General features: G+C 41.2%; 1 protein-coding gene across 1 annotated transcript; it reads right to left on the minus strand.

Annotated features, from left to right (window-relative positions):
- Positions 1–1421: 1421 nt before the first annotated feature.
- WDR4 (WD repeat domain 4) lies at positions 1422–20933 on the minus strand. The gene is made up of 11 exons (XM_048933141.1): positions 20692–20933; positions 20210–20272; positions 17569–17715; positions 15561–15717; positions 14747–14859; positions 12212–12272; positions 10919–11017; positions 6482–6546; positions 4936–5119; positions 4424–4493; positions 1422–2489 (listed from the first exon to the last, which is right to left on the minus strand). Exons 1-11 carry the CDS (start codon positions 20805–20807, stop codon positions 2311–2313), a joined length of 1254 nt encoding a protein of 417 aa, XP_048789098.1. The 5' UTR covers positions 20808–20933; the 3' UTR covers positions 1422–2310.
- Positions 20934–20938: the final 5 nt, after the last annotated feature.

Genomic DNA, 20938 nt, shown 5'->3' on the forward strand with positions numbered 1-20938 from the left:
GACATCCTCCTGCTGGAATTTGGTTAGCAGATGGATGAGCAGCAGTGAAAGAGGAAGAGGAATGCAGTCAGTGGGATGCACAGAGGAGCTGCAGGAAGCCCGAGAAAAGAGCTGCTAGAGATGCCAGCATCAGGCTGAGACATGGAGACCCACGGGTTTGCTCTTGCTGTGGCACCTTCAGCCCCTTCCTCCTCATGCTTCAAGGCCTCAGGTAGGAGCCAAGATGGGACAGGGTGCTCAGGAGCACATATCAGGGCCAGCTCTTGCTCCCCATTGTGGGAAATGCCAGGCCCAGCTTACCATCATGCCTTTCCCCAGTGCTTTCCCAAAGGCTGTAAGTGGGACCATATCCCAACCCAACAGCACCATGTGCCACGTTGCAGTAGGACGCAGCTCCCAAATACCACCTTGGCTGTGAGCTACCTGGCTCTCCCTAGGCAGGAACATCTGTACAACATCTCCTCTTCCCTCTGGGCTTCCTGGCAGCTCCCTGCTGCAGGGTGAATACAAATGCACTAGAAATGCAGCAACACCTCCATTCAGGTGTGGCACCCCGGGCATTTGACCAAAGAACTCACTGTTCATCACAACCAGAGCTTAGGAATCACACAACCCCCCTCAAAAACAAACCATCACTGTACAGAAGCCACTTCAGCCTCCAAGTTATAATTCGTATCCATAACGTTGAGCACTTCAGATGGCAATTTCTCATCATTTCTTGAAAAGAACAGTGTGCACTGTCAGTGTTAGGTCAGTGCATTTAAGTGCTCCAAATACAGTGAAAGCACTTCACACATGCAGCTGTCCATTGCAAGACTGAAATTACAGTATTTCTTAGTCCTAGCTCCTAGTCCATGTGGGATACCCTGTGGACACAGCAGTGCATCTTTATTTCATATAGCTGGACTGTAGTAAGAACTACTTCACCTTCCATTAGCAGCAAGGCAGCTCCTGACAGAATTGAGACCTTTAATCGGAACAGGCAACATCACTCTTGATACTTCACAGCATTTACCCAAATAGACTATTTCCAAGGCAACAGGTCCCCTACGAAAAGGAATCAAAGAAATCAGACCCTGGAAGTGAATCACCGGCTCTGCACTGATGAGAACAACACTTCATTCTTATAAATGCACTTTTAAGTGAAGCTAATATGAAAATCCATATGAAATCTTGCAGCATAAGAAAGAGTTGTGGCCTCTGGGACCCAGAATAAGGACAACACTGCAGTTTTGAGCAGACGTCAGCTCAAGTTTTGCTTCACGGCAGAATGGCTGCTATTCTCAAAACAAGCTATATCTCAGCAATGCCTTCAACATTAACATAACTAAACTTTGAGTGCAAAATTCATTAGCATCTACATAGTCAGGAGATCACAGATATAGAAAGAGACTGAGGAGAACAAATTATGACTCAAAGGCTAATGCTGAGTATCTTTAATGAACTATACAGATACCAACACCTGGATTTTACGGTCTCAGCTGAAGTATATTGTATTATATATCATACAGCCAGGATGCCATCTGGTAGATGAACACACATCTTCTGCCATGTGATGAAGCAGCAACTGACCCCTGAAGGCTCTCACTGATAACTTTTCAAAAAGATGTGCCTCTTGGCTAATTGCAACATGAAAGAGTTCTTGTTGAATGAAGCAGAGCACACTCCCAAGCATTGCTCACAGGCCTTTCAAATCATCTTCACAGACAGACTGGGATCATATTGCAACAGAAGAATCTTCCAATAGCATAAAGTTGACTGACACTTTTCACTTTTACTTTTCAGGGTGTAAAACCTATTTCTGCACTCCTTCCTCCAAAGAGAAGCATTGAATTGAAGCCAGGCAGACGTCTAACCACATTAAATGGAAACCCTTCACAGGCAGCAAGAATTATGCAATAGCCCCTTTCCCACAGCCAGTTACGCTGTGCTAGTTACATTAACTAACTGAATTTTTAAAAAGTGAAAAAAATGTCAATTTCAATCAGTGCACTTTCACCTGAAGATGCAAGCCTGAACACAGTAGGCAAAAGGAAAATCCTGCTTCAGAGAAAGCCACCAGTAATCATACGTCATGCAGCAGAGATCTCTAGGACTGAAATACTGACATTTTTATGCTCTCAGAAGCTTAGACATACAGTACATAAAATAGCTGCTGCAAGCGGGATATTGCTACAGTGGGCTGCCTGAAAACTTGAATTTGAGTTTAAACAAATCTTCTTCCATTAATCCTTTTCCATTTAAAAACAGTTTACAGTCCAATCAGTTCCTTCCAGCAAAGCAAAAGTTACAAGCCAACAACAAACAGTGTCATAGTGATGATTCTTCTGTTTTGATCTTTTTGGTTTGTCCATTAGCATCATGTTGCAGATTCTGCCTTTTCTTTTTCTGCTTCTGTATCCTTTCCTCTTTCCTCTGTAGGTAGACAGCCATACTATCAAACGAAGCCTTGTAGAGACTGCTGTAGTGGCTCTCTGCACCAACAAACCCTGCAAGTGGGCAAAACAGGAACACAAGACATGTGTTAATTCCCTTAGCAGTCTCACCAATTATTTCCTGAACTGGAGTTTCAGACAATGGAATTTCAACTCATTTACTGTAGTCCTATCCACTTAATTAAATACAGCATCAGCACTGTTTGTGGGAGTATCATCTGTTCTGCATTCACAAAGCCAAGTGCAACCAAGCTAAAAAAATTAATACTCAGGCAGGCACCTGGCTCCCAAGCAAGGAAAGCACACAGCTCTCTTTACACACTGGACACTTGCACAGCTTCAAGGCTCTCGCTTTTATATTACTGCTGTAGCAACCTATTATCAGGCAGCCTGCTGGCATTCTTCCCCAGAGCTTAAACACTGCAAAGGGCATAAATTACTACGCAACTGTCCTTAGTTGACTTGTTTCCTAGAGTTTCTTAGATTAAGCCCAGAGATGCAGGCATCAAACAGTCATTTCTTCCAGTACTATGCATTTCTAAGCATTCATCCGAAGTGATTTTGTTACAATTCTGTGAATCCAGCATAATAGTCATCATAGCATCCCCAGGACTGTAAGTTTAGAGGTGTTTAAACAGGTAACTACCATGCAAAAGATAGCAATCAGATTATTATTGCAGAGAATTCACCATGGCAGCAGCTGGTTAGGTTCACATTTCTGAAAGCTTCCAGAGGATCCATTTGACAGAGCCAAATATCACTGGTTCCCCTTTGTATCCTTACCTTTTTTTAACTTCCAGAAAATCACAAGCATGAAAATCCGGTTTTGCAACGGTTTGTTCCTGAAGCAAGTGTGCTTCTTCACAGTAATGTACATACACATACTGCTGCTTTTTGGTACACAGACACAGCAACATTGCCTCGCTAGTAGTTGGCAAAGTACATGGTTTTGCTTTCAAGGGTCTTGCACCCACACAGAAACCAATTGAGCAGCCTTTGTCCCTGGGACAAACTGTATGCTGTCATTCTGAATATCTGCTCTGCACTCTGCTTGGTCAGTCAGCACAAAATCTTGCTCAGCCTTCCTTCTGGGATCAATTCTAACATAATTTCGAACTGTTCAGCATTTGCTTCAACACTGACCTACACATCTTAAAGCCTAAAGAATCAGCGAAGAGCTGAAAGATGTTTCTAAAAGGCAAAAAGGAGGCTATGCAGACATTTGAAAAACTGGTTTAAGCAATACAATGATCACCTTTTTCAAGAGAAGTAGCTGCCTTTTCAAGCACTAATAATGGACTGGAGTAAGTGCTTATCAAGCGAGCCTTCCCTTACTAATTAAGCATAATAGATCCTGTCGAGGAGCAGTCCTCCTTTCCCAGCCCCAGATGCAACAGGCTATCATGTATCACAGTAATTTGCTACACTGGAAAATTATGCTCAGAATCTCTTCTCCTGCATGCTCTTATTAGTTCCCTATTATTCATTTTCACTCAGCCCTTGTACTTTTAATAGTCTGTCTGGCTGTAACTATCAAGTCTGCAACATCTGCATGCAAACACCCCCACTTCTAAAAGGGCACTTGACCTCCTTTGAGATTTCGAAGGTCGAGCGCAGCTACCTTAATGGCAGCCACTATCTAGTCTCTTACTATCTCCACCATACTTTCATATCAAGGTAACAGACAAGAGAAAAAAACATGTAGTTCAGTATCAGAGCAGTAAGAGAGATTGCAGCAGATCTGTGATAGGGTGTTTATATACAGCCATATACTAAGATATCTGTGTAAAACAGATTCCTGCACTATTTTTAAGAACAGTAACTTGAATACCATTCATTATCAACACAAATTTCCATACCAGACAGAAAGATGAAGCTGAAAAGGGAAAGCTGAGAGATTAAGTAACTTTAAGAGACCTGATCAGAACTCTGATTTTGCTCTTAAAACTTTAGCTCTAAAATTACAGTTCCTAGGCCAAACTTCTCACCTTCAAATGTTGTCCAGTTGTCAAGAAGATATTTAGACATCCTCTGCAATTCTTCATCATCGGTTACAGACTGGAAAAAGGAAGAACACTGCATGATATTTCATGCGTAAACAAGGAGTCTGGTGTTTGACAGCAAACTGAAAAATGCAACAGCTCACAGATGAGCACAGCAAAAGGACAGCGAGTATTTTTAAACTAAACAAGTGCAGCACCCAGAGAGCACAAGAAATGCTTTAAAGTACTGTGTGCCATAGCTGACAAGCATTCTCTTTGATGCTACTGCACCAGATGTTAGCTTTACCAGAGAAGAGACTGGTAATGAGCTCTCAGTGGCTTTGCGTTATACAGACATAAGAGAAGTAGAATGTGTGATATCTAAGACTTCTATTCAGTCTCAAAACTGAAAAAGAGAAGCATATCAGTTGTTAGTTTTCATGGAACATAGTTCACCCTGGTTTTGTTATGAGGTCAAGACAAAACATCCACAGTATTAGCATAACATCAGTATCTACCTTCCACTGTCCATCACATGGTCTGTACAATTGAAGAGGGGCTTCACTGTCTTCCTGTAGAATCCAGATTTCTCCTGTTTCCCCAAATGCAATGTCCCAACATTTATGCTTCAAAGAAATTTGCTCTCTGTAAACTAGCTGCTGGGCAACGGCATCAAGCTGAAAGATGTAGACTGTGGGAATACTTTTGAGAGGAAAAACTTAATTACCATTATTACCAAATCCACCTACTGCCATCATTTCTCAGCAAATGACAAACACCCACTCTAAATCCAAACAAAGCCAAAGCAAATCATTAGGAATTACAAAAAATACCCTAGCACTTCAGGTTTGCTTACAGGGTCTGAGGCAGAAGCTGCAGACATGTAATATGTCAGATGGTCTTCCAAATGTCATATGAAAGAAAAAGCAGGCCACACTGCCTTTTCTTTAAAAGAAAAAGGTAGTAAAGAAAATTACTAAGGATTTACATGGGGAGCATTCCATCACAGTACAACTGGTCTAAAGGAGTTCAAATGAAAGAGTATATATCTGAGCACTGGTAAAAATAAAAAAGGAAAACAATTACACGCCAGGGAAATGAAGGAGGAATGAGAGGGATAGGAAACCATGAATGGCTGAAGAACAGATTTGTAGCACTGCACCGGCAAGGAACTCATCTCCATCTTTCCTGATAGCCCTCCTACCTTCATGTACTGTGCTCCCCAACTTCCCTGGACATCTCCACTCCCTCTGGCCTACAAGGCCTACACAGCAGTACTGCTTAGAAATGCTGGGCTGTGGAGGTGTAAAAAAGAAACTTTGACAAAGAGCACGGCGTGGCTCCCGGCTTATGTAGCACAGACACTTCAGCTGCCGACACAAAGCCTGGCAGTACATGCCAGATGGTCCTCTGGCAAAGACCAAGTTCACCAAGGGGACAGATTGCTGACTGTATGGACAGCTTTGGCATCTCTCCCTTTCCTGCTGGCATGCTTTTGTCAGCAAGAACAGTTTTCCCGGCAGACATTAGGGGCTGCAGAAAGAGAAGGGAAGACTGTCCATCTCTGCAAGGTATCTCCCTGCCAGCTGGACTAGAAGGTTTCTTCAGCTCCAGAGTGCTCACACAGACATATACATTTGATCCAAAAGTCAACACATTCTCTTGGCAGTTTTAAACTGAAGTAACATGGTGATTTTGAATAGAATGTCAAAATTAATTTACAGGAGCAGAACACGGCACAGGAAATTTGGGTACTCGGTACTACAGCACCCCGTACAAAACACAAGGGCCAGGCAGTGCCATCGTGCCCAAGATTTGCATCCTCCTGTGAGGGAAACGCATCACAAATTCTGCAAAAGCTGCCTAGGTCAGGTAGCCTTTACTCAACTCTGTATTCAAACCATGTACAAAAAGGACTTTCAGACTTCCCCCATGGGAAGGGGGCATCCCTGTGACACTCAGATCAAAAGTACCAAGTACTTCAGTTTGCTAGGAAATGGCAGCAGCTGTTCTCTCCTTTAGAGGAGCTGTGGTGACTTTAGCCATTATTCCCTTTACTCTTACCAGTCACACAGTATGGCAACATAACTTCCTTGACAGCAGTAGGCTATTCTTGAGACAATATATTTCTATGAGAAAAAGAAAAGGAAACATCCTCGTAAATTGAGACCATTACATAGGCAGAAAATTCACTTTCAACTTTGTGTCTTTTAAAAATTCAGCAGATGTCTTAATTTACAGCAAGCTAAGCAACGTAATTAAACTGCAGTCAAATATATTTCGCATCAGTGTTTGCCGTTTTATGAGGCTTTCCACACTTCTCCCTTTGCAGCCATCTTAACAGAGATAAAATATAACAGTTTTAATGAACTACTCTCAATAAACTAACTATGAGATAAGACAATGCAGGAAAGTACACCCTTAAAAATTCTTTCCTGTAATGCTAAGCTGCTATTACATTTGTTATAAAAAGAAGACAGTGATGCATAGCCAGTATTCCTGCTGGTTGCCCCTATTTTCAACCTGCATGTGAGTGAAGTCATACCGCCCAACATGAAATACGTTCTGAAGAACAAGGCAAGACTATCTCAGGCCATTTTCCTAGTTTTAAAGAAGAAAAGCTAACTATACTGTATTTAGAAATCATACAGTTTCAACTGAGAACCTGGGAGAAAATCACGGCAATATCTTTGCAAGATAAACCATATCACTTGAAATATATAACAGCTGATTTGAGTGTCCCCAAGTGGGAACTAACAACTGGAGATGAGCATAAAATCTGCAAGAAGATGCCCCAGGGTGCTCTTTCAAAAGTATCTATCATGCGGCATAAAAGATGAGACTGCAAAAGCAAAAAGGCTGGTTCTCAAGGATATTTTTAAGTTGTGATAACATTTCTGATTAATAAAGCCTTCTTACTAGAGTAGTAGTCAGTTGCTCCCTTTAGGGCAGGGAAAATGTATCTTCTTGTCATTTTGCTGGCAGAATTCAGATGTGTCCTCAAATTCCCCTTCATTTTACTCCCACTCATCCCTCACCTCTCCCTAACACAACACTGCTCACAAAACAGAGCCTCTAGTCCACCAACTTCATCTGAACATTATGTTTGAGTCAGCAATTGATGTACAGGTGTTGTTAGGAACCTACCCCACAGTTTTGCAATCAACTGAAGGAAGCAAAACAAGCCCTTACAGCCTCCAAGCATTCTAGTCAACAAGTTTAATACAAGAAGCTAATCCTCTTCTGAACAGTACATGACAACTGCTAGAAGATGAACTAACCACAGGAAGGAAAATTAATTAGCAGTGTAATTATAGCTGAAAATCAGTGCTTCTCCAGCACAAGAGACAAAAAAATCTCTTGTGATACAATCTCTTAGAGGAGGTGAGAGAAAGAAAGAACAACAGCATGCAGCGCTAGCAGCACATGCTTCTCACTTTTTCACTCCTTTGGTTGGGCAGAAGAGGAAACACTTTCTAAAATCCTTTATCAAAAGGATGGGATGTGTCAGAGCTCTTGTAAACACATGGCATTAATCTCTTGCTCCACTGCAGAAATACAAAGTTGTTATTTCATATTTCACAGGGGGACCTCAGGCCCCTGTATAACACAGATATAACATAAGCCTGCTATTTCAAATACTTACTAGGATGAAGATGAGTGGGTAGCTACAACGAACATTTTAGATGTAGTTACTGCAGGGAGGAATCACTTATACCATAACTTCAGAGTAGAACTGACAACTCCTTTATAAACCACCAGTGGGTTTTCTAGACATTCAAGGAAATAATCCAAGATGATATTTATCTCTAATAACAAAGCTTCTCTCTGTCTCATGCCAGCTTTCACAGTAAGTGCAGTGATGGAAGCGCCCACCTACACAGTCCACGCTTTGTCACAGAGACAAAGGGTTCTGTGAACATTACACATGCAGAAGCTCTCTCCCACTCCTCACCAGGGAGACAGGAGGAGACTTTGATTTAAACCAAATGCTACTCACAGCTGGACAAAGACATGGAAACACATCTTCTTAGCAAGCTCCTTCCTTTCCATGTTTCTTTAATGGGGAAGTTCACAATCAGTGAATTGAATGCAAAGCCCAGAATAGTATCTTGTTCAAGGACAAGCCTATGAAATCAGTTAACTTAGAGAATAGCTGTGTGAACAGCCTGTGATAAACAGATGTTCACTTGATACTCTCTTCACTTACTCAGCACTTGTGTGCCAGTGTTATCAGCTTGCCAACACCTTAAAATTAACTCCTGATGTTGTCTGTGAGAAGGGGAAGCTCAATGGAAACTTAATGTACTGGAGCACTGGGGTGGAGTTGTGCAATTCATGTTCTGGACTTTAAACAAGCTTCTGTTGTCAAGAAGATCAGATGGGGTGAAAGCTCTAAATCAGGAGAATATTTATATAGCACCATGGAATTAGAGAATTGCTTCCATTCTAGTGGGAAAACTGAACAAGGAATTTGCAATCTATAAACTGAAACCAGCACTACACTGCTCAGAAACACTCCTACATACCCAAAACAGACAAATTCATCATCTGCCAAGGAAAACAAGCCCACATCTCTGCACTCATGTGGCCCACCACTACTTGCAATTCCATTATCACTATGCTTCAAATGATATTTTGAGCTTCAGTTAATTCATAGCGGGTAACAGTGGCAAAAATGAAATGTAACACGAAAGAAAGGAAAAAAAACAATTACAACCCCACGTTATCTTCGGTTGCCAGAGTCATTAGCAGACTGAGTGGCACCTTTAAAGCACTAACTCAAGACCCTGTTACCTTAAATTCCAACTATAAATGTCACACTTGGTTTGAAGATAATCGTTGCCCTTTTGTACAGCTGGATGCACATCATGACTAAATACCACTGCTGGACATCAATTTCTCTGCCGTTTCCAGCCCTACAATGCCATCAAAACACTCCTCTGGTCCGGCCGGCCATCAAGACAAAAACAATCTTTTAAAAAAAATTAATGCATTAATGAATGGTCACCACACAGGCTTAAAACAGTAGAGCTGGTCTGCCAGAAGTATGTAGTGAAATCTGTTTAGCAATACAGCACAGTTAATTTATATGCCAGCTAAATAATAAGCCAGTCTAAGCAACAAGTCACACAGAAGTAATAATATAGCTCCATTCACAGCAAGTTGCTTACTAGATTCCAATGACCCAATAAATCTAGCAGGCAAAGTATTGTAAAATAAAGCCATTCTCAAATAAATACCCTGCAACTTTACTGAAGACATAGATTCAACAGTTATAAAACAGTGTTGTTTCAACAATGCACTCTCTTTTGACAACAAGTGTAAAACACCCAGATTACACAAGGATACCAACTGGGTGGATTTGTGATCTAATTTATTGAGTCAATTTTTCACTTACGGGAAAAAAAGTCAATAGCGACTTCGAAAATCCAGATTTCAAGCACTAAAGCAGAAACGATTTGAAAGACTTTGTGTATCTGGACAGGAGTTGGTTTAAAATTTCAACTATTTTTAAGTTCAAGAGCAGGTTACATCGTCCAGATAGTTGTTACGAACTCCTGCTCAGAGGACATCAAGGGCAAAAACAAGTGTTTCAGTTTCTGAGGTTAGAATCCTGTGATGCAAGTGGGCTGCCCTCAGAGCTTCGTTAAAGACAGAAATGAAAGTTGCATGTTACTATCCCTAAAAAACAGACAAACAAACGAAACCAAACACCCACTGATGTCTTCTGCGTAGAAAAAAAACGAGCTGTCAGGTCTGTCCCTAGGAGTATTGTCCCTCCATGTGCAGTCCTCTCAGTTCATTACAGGCATTCTGACTAACAAGATCAGGTCAGTTCCCCATTGGCACCCTGAGCATGTATGTATCATACTACTCACGTACAGACTGCAGTATAAGCACTGCTTCTGGGATATTCAGTTTCAACAAGCAACAAGCAATACATTTTCGTTTTGGACACTGCCCAGTTTCAGAACAATCAAAAAAAAAAACAAAAAAGAAATCCTAGCAGTTTGATTCCACGGGGCAACACTATTTCAGATAACTGGTTTCAAATATTACAAAGCCTCTTCACTCAAAAAATTCAAAGTGCTGTTCAAGTTGCAATTTAAGTATGTTACAAATGGGTCAATTTTTTTTAGATTTTTCCAGTCTTACAGTATACTTTCTAGCTAAGGGACTAAGACACCAGTGTTTTCTGAAAAAAATAGTAAGTGAAGGCTTATTTTGGTTTGCAGAACGTGTATTCTGCAAGAACTAAGAACAGCTACTTTTAGTCATTGCTTAGCATTTTTAGAAATTCATGTAACTCATGTAAGACAAAAACGAATTTCAGGGACTTTTTTCCTTCCCTTAAATTCCAGGCTATTTAACAGTTTCTAGGTCTTATGTAACTTCCAATACCACTAACAGAAGGGATGCACTCCTGACAAAATGTGACAAACACTTCTGGGAGTCATAAGGATCCACAGGACAGCAAAAGCATTGACACAGCCATACCTGGTCCACTTTGGTTGTCTCAGACCCACAGACACTGCTTAGATGACAGCAGTACACTTCTTCCCCAGTTTCATATTTCCAAAGTCTTAGAGTGCAATCCTGGATAGATTGAAGCGAATACAAGTTGATGACTAACAGTTCCTCAGGCAAAGAGTGGCCACTTGTGGCCTACAGCTAAATTCTATTTCCCTGAAGAGATTCCCACAGAAGTTCCTAAGTAGTTACTTAGCTAAGACTTCAAATTGCAGATAAGGCATTTTAATTAACACAATTCACCCCCTTTCTCCATAATTCTAAATTATTCAGTCATGATGACTGTAATTCTCCCTTTGAAGTGGAAATTGGGTAGCTCTAAGACTTGTCATCACCAAAATTCTCATTTGATTCAGTAACCTCCTGGAGAAAAACTGAACACCTCTCTTCAGTGACTGTTTTTCCAGAGACTTTGCAAAGAATGAAATACAGCCACACAACACTGACAGTAGAACTGCTTAAAAAGAGGAGCAAGAGACAGGAGTCTTAGGGAAGCAAGAGCAGGAATTGAACATTAATGCTAAGAATTGCTACAATCTTCAAAATTGTTTCTCACCTATTCAGTTTTGGTAGTTTCAGATACCAATAATACTGTTTCCCTTAATTCAGATTGGTGTCTGGTGTGACAAAAGAATCCCATCAATTTAAGAAAAGGAATGGCAGGGAGTTAAAACACTTCTTCAGTTGTCATCCAAGCATTGTGTTATACTGCACTGCAGTCCCTACTCAACATACACTAGATGCATTTATGAGGACATATAGAAGAGGACAACTCAGAGCATGTCTCACACGGGGAAGCAAGTGGGAGGGTGACTAGGGAACAGTTTTCTCATCTTAAAAGCTCTAAGAAAATCTGGGATTCTAAGGCAGTTAATTCTCAAGACACTCATTACCACTGCAGGCTGACATAATACTCATTTGCTTCAAAGTTGTTTAAATAGTGCAGCAATTAAAATCTGTCAGTGCTCCAAAGCAAGAGTTAATGATGAAGAAATACCGAGGGCTTTGCAATTTCTCCATCCCAAAGATCTTAGTAAGAAGCTAGCTTTGCTGCAAACATTGTAAATGGTTCTCATGGTCCAGCAATAAAAAGGCTTAACACTAAACAGAAAGCTGGGAAAGGGAGGAAAAGGGAGAGAGGACAAGCAAAAAAGATTATTCCAAGTGTCCCAGGAGACCTGCGGAAAACACAAGCAGACAATGGTTTCAAAGTCTAAGTTTTCAAGAAAAACACTTTTTGGAAGAAACTGCAGTACATACCCCAGAAGCTGACAACAGAAGATCAGGATAGTTGGGTACTACAAATATTCTGCTTACAAACCTAAAGGGAAAGAAGTCAAATACTGAACTCTCTCTTCCATAACACTCAGGTCTTTTAAAACACACTAAGAGAAAACACCAATTTCAAAGAAAATCTTATAATAAAAAAAAAACAACCAGCTTCTCCACATAAAGCCAGTTAAGAGGAGAAAAAGGGTATGCCTACAGTACTTAGTACATTATATACATTATAAGAACTTCATATCTAACATAAGTATTTTCCCACCTGCTCTCAACACTCTTCTCTAACTTCTTCCCAGCTGAGAGCATTGCTATTGAGACCAAAAAGAAGGCTAGTGTAGACAGATTTACTCAGGTAGATCTCTCCCTTTTCTCAATTCATGCTGCCCACTTAAACCACTTATCAACAGATGCTTTTAATACACATCAACAGTGATGACTCAGCTTTCATCTACAACACCTCTCCCATCACAGCTGGAGATCATTCAAAACCAATCTTTACAAAGTTCTGAAACAAGTCTGTGACAATTTACCACCAGTGTCTACATTCAGCCAGAATCCTTGTCTTCCAGAAGTATTTAATATTGCTACATCTACTTTGACTCATCTCCGGTGGACAACAAGGACCTGAACTTCTGAAGTTTATTATTATCTTACAGCTCAGCAGTATAAAATGCAATGCCTTGAGTGGGACTGTCTTGCTTTTGAAAACAGGCACAAATTTAAGACTATTAAAACAAGAAGGAAAAAAAAAAAAAAAGAAAAAAAAAAGGAAGAGAGAGATTTGGTCACTGTAATGGCAAACTTTCATGACAAAGCAGTAACAGCAGGTGCATGAAGGTGTAATAGAATAAGAATCACCATGCAGCCCCCCCAAAAGAAAAACCAGGACCATGAAACCAGATCCATGAATTACAGCTGCTTTCTGCAGTCCTCTGCTTATCCATTCCTTAGACACTGAATTTTTGCATACATTTCAAGCAATTTACATTAAGTGCCTTTCCTCTACACAGCCATTAGTGAACTCTCTGCACAGGCACAATAGCCCCGGTTTAAAACTGCCTTCTGGGGCACCAGGTTCTATTCATTAGGAAGTAGAACTGTGTACAAAGCAGGCGGAAAGTGCAGATATGGCTGTGTAAATATGCTATAGAAATTATCTGATATCAAAGGCTACACTTTAACATGTGTACTTTGGAGGTTTCATATTATTCTGGGTCTATACAGGCTAGATTATCAAATTGAGATTAAAAAAAAAAAAATCAGACAGGCACTCCAAATTAACGCATCCTAGATGCTCTGTTAAATACTTAGCTGGGTAAGTTCAGATAGGTTGCTCCCACGCCTCAAGTTCCAAAGTCACACTGTCTTACTTTAACTCTTGCTCCCAATACAGCAAGCTGACTGCACCATGTCGTGTCACCTTATGAACGTGCCTGGAAGGCTGTAGTTATCCTCAATTAAGTCTGTAGCCAGCCAAAGAGAATTAAGCATGTTCTGTGACCTGTGACATCTCCTTTGTTACCCTATCACTATGGTCTTCAAAATGTACTAATGGCTAAGGAAAATAAAATCATAAAATCACAAAATCACCAAGGTTGGAAAAGACCTCCAAGATCATCTAGTTCAACCATTCACCCTCCACCAGTATTTCTCCACTAAACCACGTTGCCTAGTATCATATCTAAACGTTTCTTGAACACCTCCAGGGATGGTGACTCAATCACCTCCTTGAGCAAGTTCAATATCCCCCAACAACAAAAAAAACTCCTTAAAAGCCCACAAAACCAGAGATGGAAGGCAAACAGAAAATAGCACAGACATTTTACAAAGCAAAGTGTAGACATGGGAATCTTTTAAAGTCTGTTTGCCATTTGAGTCTTCTTAATGAGAGAAGAACTACTGAGAAGAGAAGGTACAGTCCCTCCTGCAGGCTAGCACTGCTATACCAGCTAGAAGACATCCCTTACTACTCTCGTAGCAGGTCACATTTTAGATCATGGCAGCATCCTCCTATAAGGATATCCCCTAGGACACATCCACATATCCTTCTATTTGTCTAAATGTTCTTACCCACAGCAAAAGAACAGTTTCAAGAAAAACACCAAGTCCCTTTGCTCAGCAACCAGAAAGACCAGAAAACTACATTAACAAGTGTGATTCCAGGATTCTGTTTTACAAGACTACTTTACAGTCCCTAGCTCACTGTAGCCTAATGTTTAACGGAAGAGTGCTCTATCCTTCCCATCAATACAGCTGTATTTTAAACACACGAAAAAAACTACCACAGCTTGTATTACCACAGAACTTTCAAGTTCGATCTCCTAAGATGCCATTAGATGAATATCTGTTCAAACAAGACACTCCCTTCCTAAGACTAAGACTGTCTTGAGCTAACAATCTCCAAAGTTTGCAGTCTTGGTAACCTAGAGCTGGCTGACATTTAATATAATTTGGGCAGACAAGCACTTCATTTGTTCAGGCACACTGAAGAATTGAGCGCAAGGAACTTACTCTTCATGTCCCAGGCAGTAAGATACAATGTTGTAAGGAGCCTTAGTCAAACTGACTCTGATCTTCTCATCTCTATCTGCAGTGAGGATATAGCGGTCATCGGGACTCAGTGCCTGTTGGTAAAGTGGCAGTTTTAGTATCCAGTAGTCCAGTGTTTGTTTCAACACACTTTTCCCAACCAGTGAAAGACACAAGCAGTCAACTACCTCATTCTCTTGAGGCTGAATAGCAAGTGCAAGCATTAAGCCACACACACTTTCATCTACGATTGAGGCACAAATTTTTATGAGAGCAACTTGCTTGCTTATTAAGACAAGTAGCACAGACCACTAAGGCCAGTAAAATCCGCTGAATTGAAAGCACTACAGCACAAGTTCCACTGCATCTTCAAAAGAAAGAAACTTATCACACTGAAGAGCTAAACTGACATGACAGACTGGGTGAATTCCATTATGCTCTTCATCTCCAAGCCTTCTGTGACTGTAACACAATTTTTGAACGGTCACGTATCCAGCTAGATAAACCCACATGCTTGCTTCTTTTCCAAAATCACCATTCAGACAAACTCAGTAGGAAGAATTTCAGGCCATGTATGTAATCTATGCCTAAAGGAGGCTGATGCTCTTTTGCAAAGAAAACTACCTCAAGTTGAGAGAAGAGAAACAATTAAAGACCTGAATACAAGTTTAAGGCCTTGAGGAATCAGACAGTAGGACTTGATGAACTTTGTAGGCCCCTTCCAATTGAACTGTTTTGTTATACTGTATGAAGGAATGAGAGTTTGCACACTAAGTGCACAGAGGGATGTGCTTACCGCATCCAGTAGCATGGACAAGTGACCCAGTTCAAATTTGCCCTCTGCTTGTGGTTCTGTTATTGAGTACGAATAGACATCACCAGATTTGTCTGCCACCAGAATCTTATCCTCTGCAGCTGTAATAACGAGTGAAGTGCATCTCCTATTCACAGGCCTGAAAGAAAAATAGCTGTGCTTTAAAGAAAGTCTACTGGATTTTCTTATATTCTCTGTAAGACAAATCCAGTCTAGGCACAAGGAAAAAAAGAAAGAAAGGTAGAAGCTCTTAGCTCCTACTTTGCAACCACACATTAAAAACTGCCTTGAAGTCATTTCTCCAGTAGTTACTCTGTATTGTACAGCAAAGTCCTCTGTGAGCCTTACAGCAACTTCTTCCTCATATAGAGTCAGAGAGATATAGTCCCAAGGCTTCTTGTCCAGGCAAAACCCTGAAATGGAACTTGGATTCTCCCAAATCACTTGCCAGCATTTTATAGCTCCAGTTGCCAGTATGTTTTTTTCACAACTTTTCAAGTAAATTTAAGGGCCACATATACCAGAAAAACAAGTATTAAAATAGACTTAATCACTTAAGAATGCTTCTGCAAATTAACAGCCATTGCTATTACTACTATTCTTCCATTTTCAAAACACCTCTTTTCCTAGTCTATGTCCTGAATGAGCATACACAGACAGTGGCGATCATAGGAAGTGGGCATTTCTATTCACATACACTGAAGCCCAGCGACCTCTAGAGGCAAAAGAACAACATGTTACGCTTCCAAAAGACTGACGAAAGTTTTCATATTCTTAGTGACTGTGAATAGCATAACCCATAGGACATGAATGCCTACTAACAAACACACTGCAGCACATTTTCAAAATAGGATACCTTGCCATCAAGGAAATCTTATTTCAAGTTTGGCTGTACTGCCTTTGATCTTAGACTCAGAAGTTCCTGGTCTGACACAAGCTTACTTATTACAAAAGCTAGCACTATGTGAAACCTTTAATACAGCTTGCCACAAAAACCATCACAAGTTACATAACTCAGCCTTGGCAATCTATTTTTCCATGCAGAGATCCTTTTGACTCTATTTCCAGTTTCCTAACAGGAGGAGGAACAGCACAAAATTTCCATCTGTGATCTTAGCTGACCTTCTGGTTGAAAACTAAAAATGTCAAACAATTATCCAGTGGCATCTTACAGGCAGGACAGGACAGGACAGCAAGGAAACGAGAACACAGAGTGAATAGAATTTGTCATTTCTGATTTTGTCAGCAATTACTCACTGCACCACTGATTAACCCAACATGGTTAACCCAGAGGCCCATCATGTATAACTCACACACACAGATAAGCTGGGAAGAGCTCATTCTGGTTTTGCACTTGTCAAGATCACCAGAGGCAGTGTCCTAACACACTGAGTTACCTACTCAGGAAGTCCTTCACAGAACCCTTTTTTTTACAGAGGATTGTCACAAGCAGCAATGAAAAACTTGTAACTGGAGGACCTCTGGTGGACAGCTGAAGACAGTTTTCAGAAGAGAACTGCATTACAGACAGGAAACATCAGTACTACTAAAGATACTCTTTTCAGACAGAGTTCACAAACTCCTTAGAAAATCTTCTCCAATCAACAGAAGCAGACAGCATGTTCACTAACCTGCTCACTGTCACTCTTAAAGGCTCAACCTTAGCACTCTCCAGGAGAAGGTAAAGTCCCAGTTCTTAAAGATGGAAATATTGTCTTTTGGAATAAGCAAAGTGATTACCCTTTTGCCAGACAACATAAACATCTGCACTTCCACTCTTGGTGTGGGATGTACCACACACCACTTCTTGGTACGACACAACAATCTGTGAATTCCCAAAAACATTAAGTACTAGGGGGGAAAAAAAAAAAAGAAAAGAGGAAGCTTAGCAACAAGAAATGGCTGCACCACAAGTCCTACTACATTATAACTCTATCTTAATCATCCATAGCTCAATTACAAACAGAAAAGTAAAATCCTGCTTCCTTACCTGATGCTAATGCATTCCCAAGAGGGCTTAGTCCGAAATAGAATCAGCTGTTTGTTGTCATCTGTCAAGACAAAATAATCTCCTGATGGGGAGAAGGCAAAAGCTAGGATGTTATCGCTTCCTTTGTCTGCTGGTTGTCCATCCTGTCTAATAGAGAGAAGGGAAAGGAAAAAAAAAAACAAGAGTTCACAACCTGAAATTCTCCAGAGAAGGTTGTTCTCACTCCACCAGCAAGAAGGAATACAAAGAAGAAAGTACAATGCTAGAAGTCATGTTTGAGCTTAAAATGTTAAGCTAACTTGAATGTTAAGGCAAAGCTATAGGGACTCTCTTTGCCCACAAAATCTTTTCAAAGATGCTTTCAGGTGTGTTTCAGATACATGATGGCCTAACTTAGAACTTAACAATGTCAATTTAAAAAAAAAACAATAATATGCCACAGCTAATATTCTACATGAAGACCTGCAAAGGCACATCACACAAATAACAGAATAATTCAGTTCAGAAGCGCACTACAATTCAAGACAAATTACAGCAAGCCGCTCAGGTTCTGTGCAGTGAAATCTCAAAATATGTCTAAGAATGGAGACTCTACAACCTCTGTGTGTCCTGCTAAAATGTTTAAACACTCCTACAGTGAAAAAGTTTTCCTCTTGTGCCTTGTACTGACCTTCTGTTCAGACACAACAAGCTCATATTCTTTATACTCACCAAGGTAATAATAAATAAGATAAACCTTTCTTCTCAACTCAAGAGGTTGGAATTTAAACAACCAGGAATAAACGTACAGCTTTTAAGACACATCTCCATTTCACGATACAGGACAGTGCACAGAGCTGATGGTTGCAATGACTAAACCCTGAATCACAATCACCATGTGAGAAATTACCCTTTATTCAAACCAATCAGTACAAACAAGACACAGAACTTTGCTGTACTCAAATTCAGACAGGAATCCTGGTTTTCATACTGCTTATTTCTGGGTGGTGCACAGTACAGGAACCTCCACATAAATTCATAAGAAGATAGCACTCCAAGTGTATGGTTATAGACAATAATTTATTTAATACTTAGAGCGTTTTTAAAATATTTAACAGCTTTTATAATCAGGAGGCAAGTTTTACATTTCTTTTTTCTCTGTGGTGGGAAAGAAAAAGCACAAGAAGAAGGAAACTGATGTAAGGCCAAGGCTTCGCTATTCTTTCCTTTAAAAGTACTAGAGTTCAAGCTAGCATATCTTCATACACTCTGAAGGAAAAACAGGAAAATTGGTTATGGATATAACAATGGCAAGTGGTTGAATTTAAATTAAGACCTCTTCATCTGTTTGAAATCTCCTAACTTACAGAACAGACTCAAAGGAAGTTATATGTGTGCAGCAATAGAACAAGGGGCAATGGGCAGAAACTGGGACACAGGAAGTCTCATACTAGCAGAAGGAAGAACAAACTCAAACAGGATGCCCAGAGAGGTTCTGGAGTTTCCTCTGAAGATATTCAAGACCCACCTGGACGCTTTTCTGTGCAAACTGCTGTAGGGAAGCTGCTTTCAGCAGGGAGGATTGGGTTGGATAATCTCTAGAGGTCCCTTCCAACCCCTACAGTTCTGTGATTCTGTGAAGACTGTGCCAATTTGGTTGTTTTTTTGTTTTGTTTTGTTTTGTTTTCTTAGTTGCTCTAATCAAAGATACAGCATTTTTTCTGAGATGAAACTAAAATATATATATACATTGACATATATCACAGAATCACAAAATCACAGGGGTTGGAAGGGACCTCAAAAGATCACTGAGTCCAACCTCCAGCTAGAATGGGTACTCTACAGTAGGTCACATATCTAGGTAACATCTAGATAGATCTTGAATATCTCCATAGAAGGAGACTCCACAAACTCCCTGGGCAGCCTGTTCCAGTGCTCTGTCATCCTTACTGTGAAGAAGTTCTTCCGCATGTTGGTATGAAACTTCCTGTGTTCAAGTTTTACTCCTTGTCCTATCACTACAAGCCACCAAGAAGAGCCTGGCCTCATCCATTTGCCTCCCACCTCCCTTTAGATATTTATAAATGTTTATCAGACCCCCTCTCAGTCTTCTTCTCTCCAGGCAGAACAGACCCATGATACTCAGCCTTTCCCTCATAAGGAGATGCTCCAGGCTTTTCTGATCTTGGTGGCCCTTCACTGGACTCCTCCTTGGAGATCCCTGTTTTTTTTTTTAAACTGGGGAGCCCAAAACTGGGCATAGTATGCTGAATGTGGCCTCACCAAGGCAGAGTAGAGGGGGAGGATCACCTCCCTCGACCTGCTGGCCAAACTCTTTCAATGCACCCCATGATATCACTGGCCTCCTTGGCCACAAGGGCGCACTGGTGGCTCATGGCCAACCTGTGGTCCACCAGGACATCCAGGTCCTTCTCTGCAGAGCTCCTCTACAGATGATCATCCCCTAACCTGTACTGAGGCATGTGGTTATTCCTTCCCAGATGCAAGACTCTACATATCCATCAGGTTAGCAATGAGCCTCTGGCCATCACCTATTCAAGGAGCAATCTCAAGGGTTTATTACCTTGACAGTCACATAACCTCAGGCACAGATGCACCATCAAGGAAAACACCATATATATATCCACACTTATTTTCTCACCCTTTATTTCCTAAGGCCTTCTTTTCCACATTGGCACAGTCATACACGAAGAGAGTATCATCCCTGCAAATAAAAACAACAGAAAACAACACCTGAGTAAAACTGCAGGAAATGGAATAAACACGACTTTAACCACAGAGCATGTCAACTCTTCCAGAACATCTTTTGCCATTATAAGCTCAGCTGATCCCTGCCCACTGCAAGCAGGGCTGCCCCCCACCAGCTCAGGCTGCCCAGGGCCCCATCCAACCTGGCCTTGAGCGCCTCCAGGGATGGGGCACCACAGCTTCTCTGGGCAGCTGTGCCAGCGCCTCACTGCCCTCTGAGGGAAGAATAGGGAAGAATTCCTAACTTATAACTAAGCTAAATATCCCCTCTCTCTCTTTAAAGTCAGTCCCCCTCGTCGTGTTGCTACACTCTGAGAGTCAGTTCCCAAGGAGCCAAGCCGGAGGGCAACCCCACTCCACCCGGCACGCACTAACCTCTCCTCCCCTCTCCGCGCTACCAGCAGCCGGCTCCCACCGCCGACGGCCATCAACGTCCCGCGGAGCGCTAACGTCGGGCCGGGCCCGGAGCTGCGTCCCAATCCGCCCTCCATTCCTCTTCCACGTGCGAACGAGACGCGGAATGTGGACGTCACCAGAGGGCGAGACGATGATGACGCACGGGAAGGGGAACGCGATTTAAATAAATAAATAAATAAAAAATAAACGGAAAGGATCGCTGGGA

The sequence above is a fragment of the Lagopus muta genome, chromosome 1 (assembly GCF_023343835.1).
Source record: "Lagopus muta isolate bLagMut1 chromosome 1, bLagMut1 primary, whole genome shotgun sequence".
In the NCBI taxonomy this organism is placed as follows: domain Eukaryota; kingdom Metazoa; phylum Chordata; class Aves; order Galliformes; family Phasianidae; genus Lagopus; species Lagopus muta.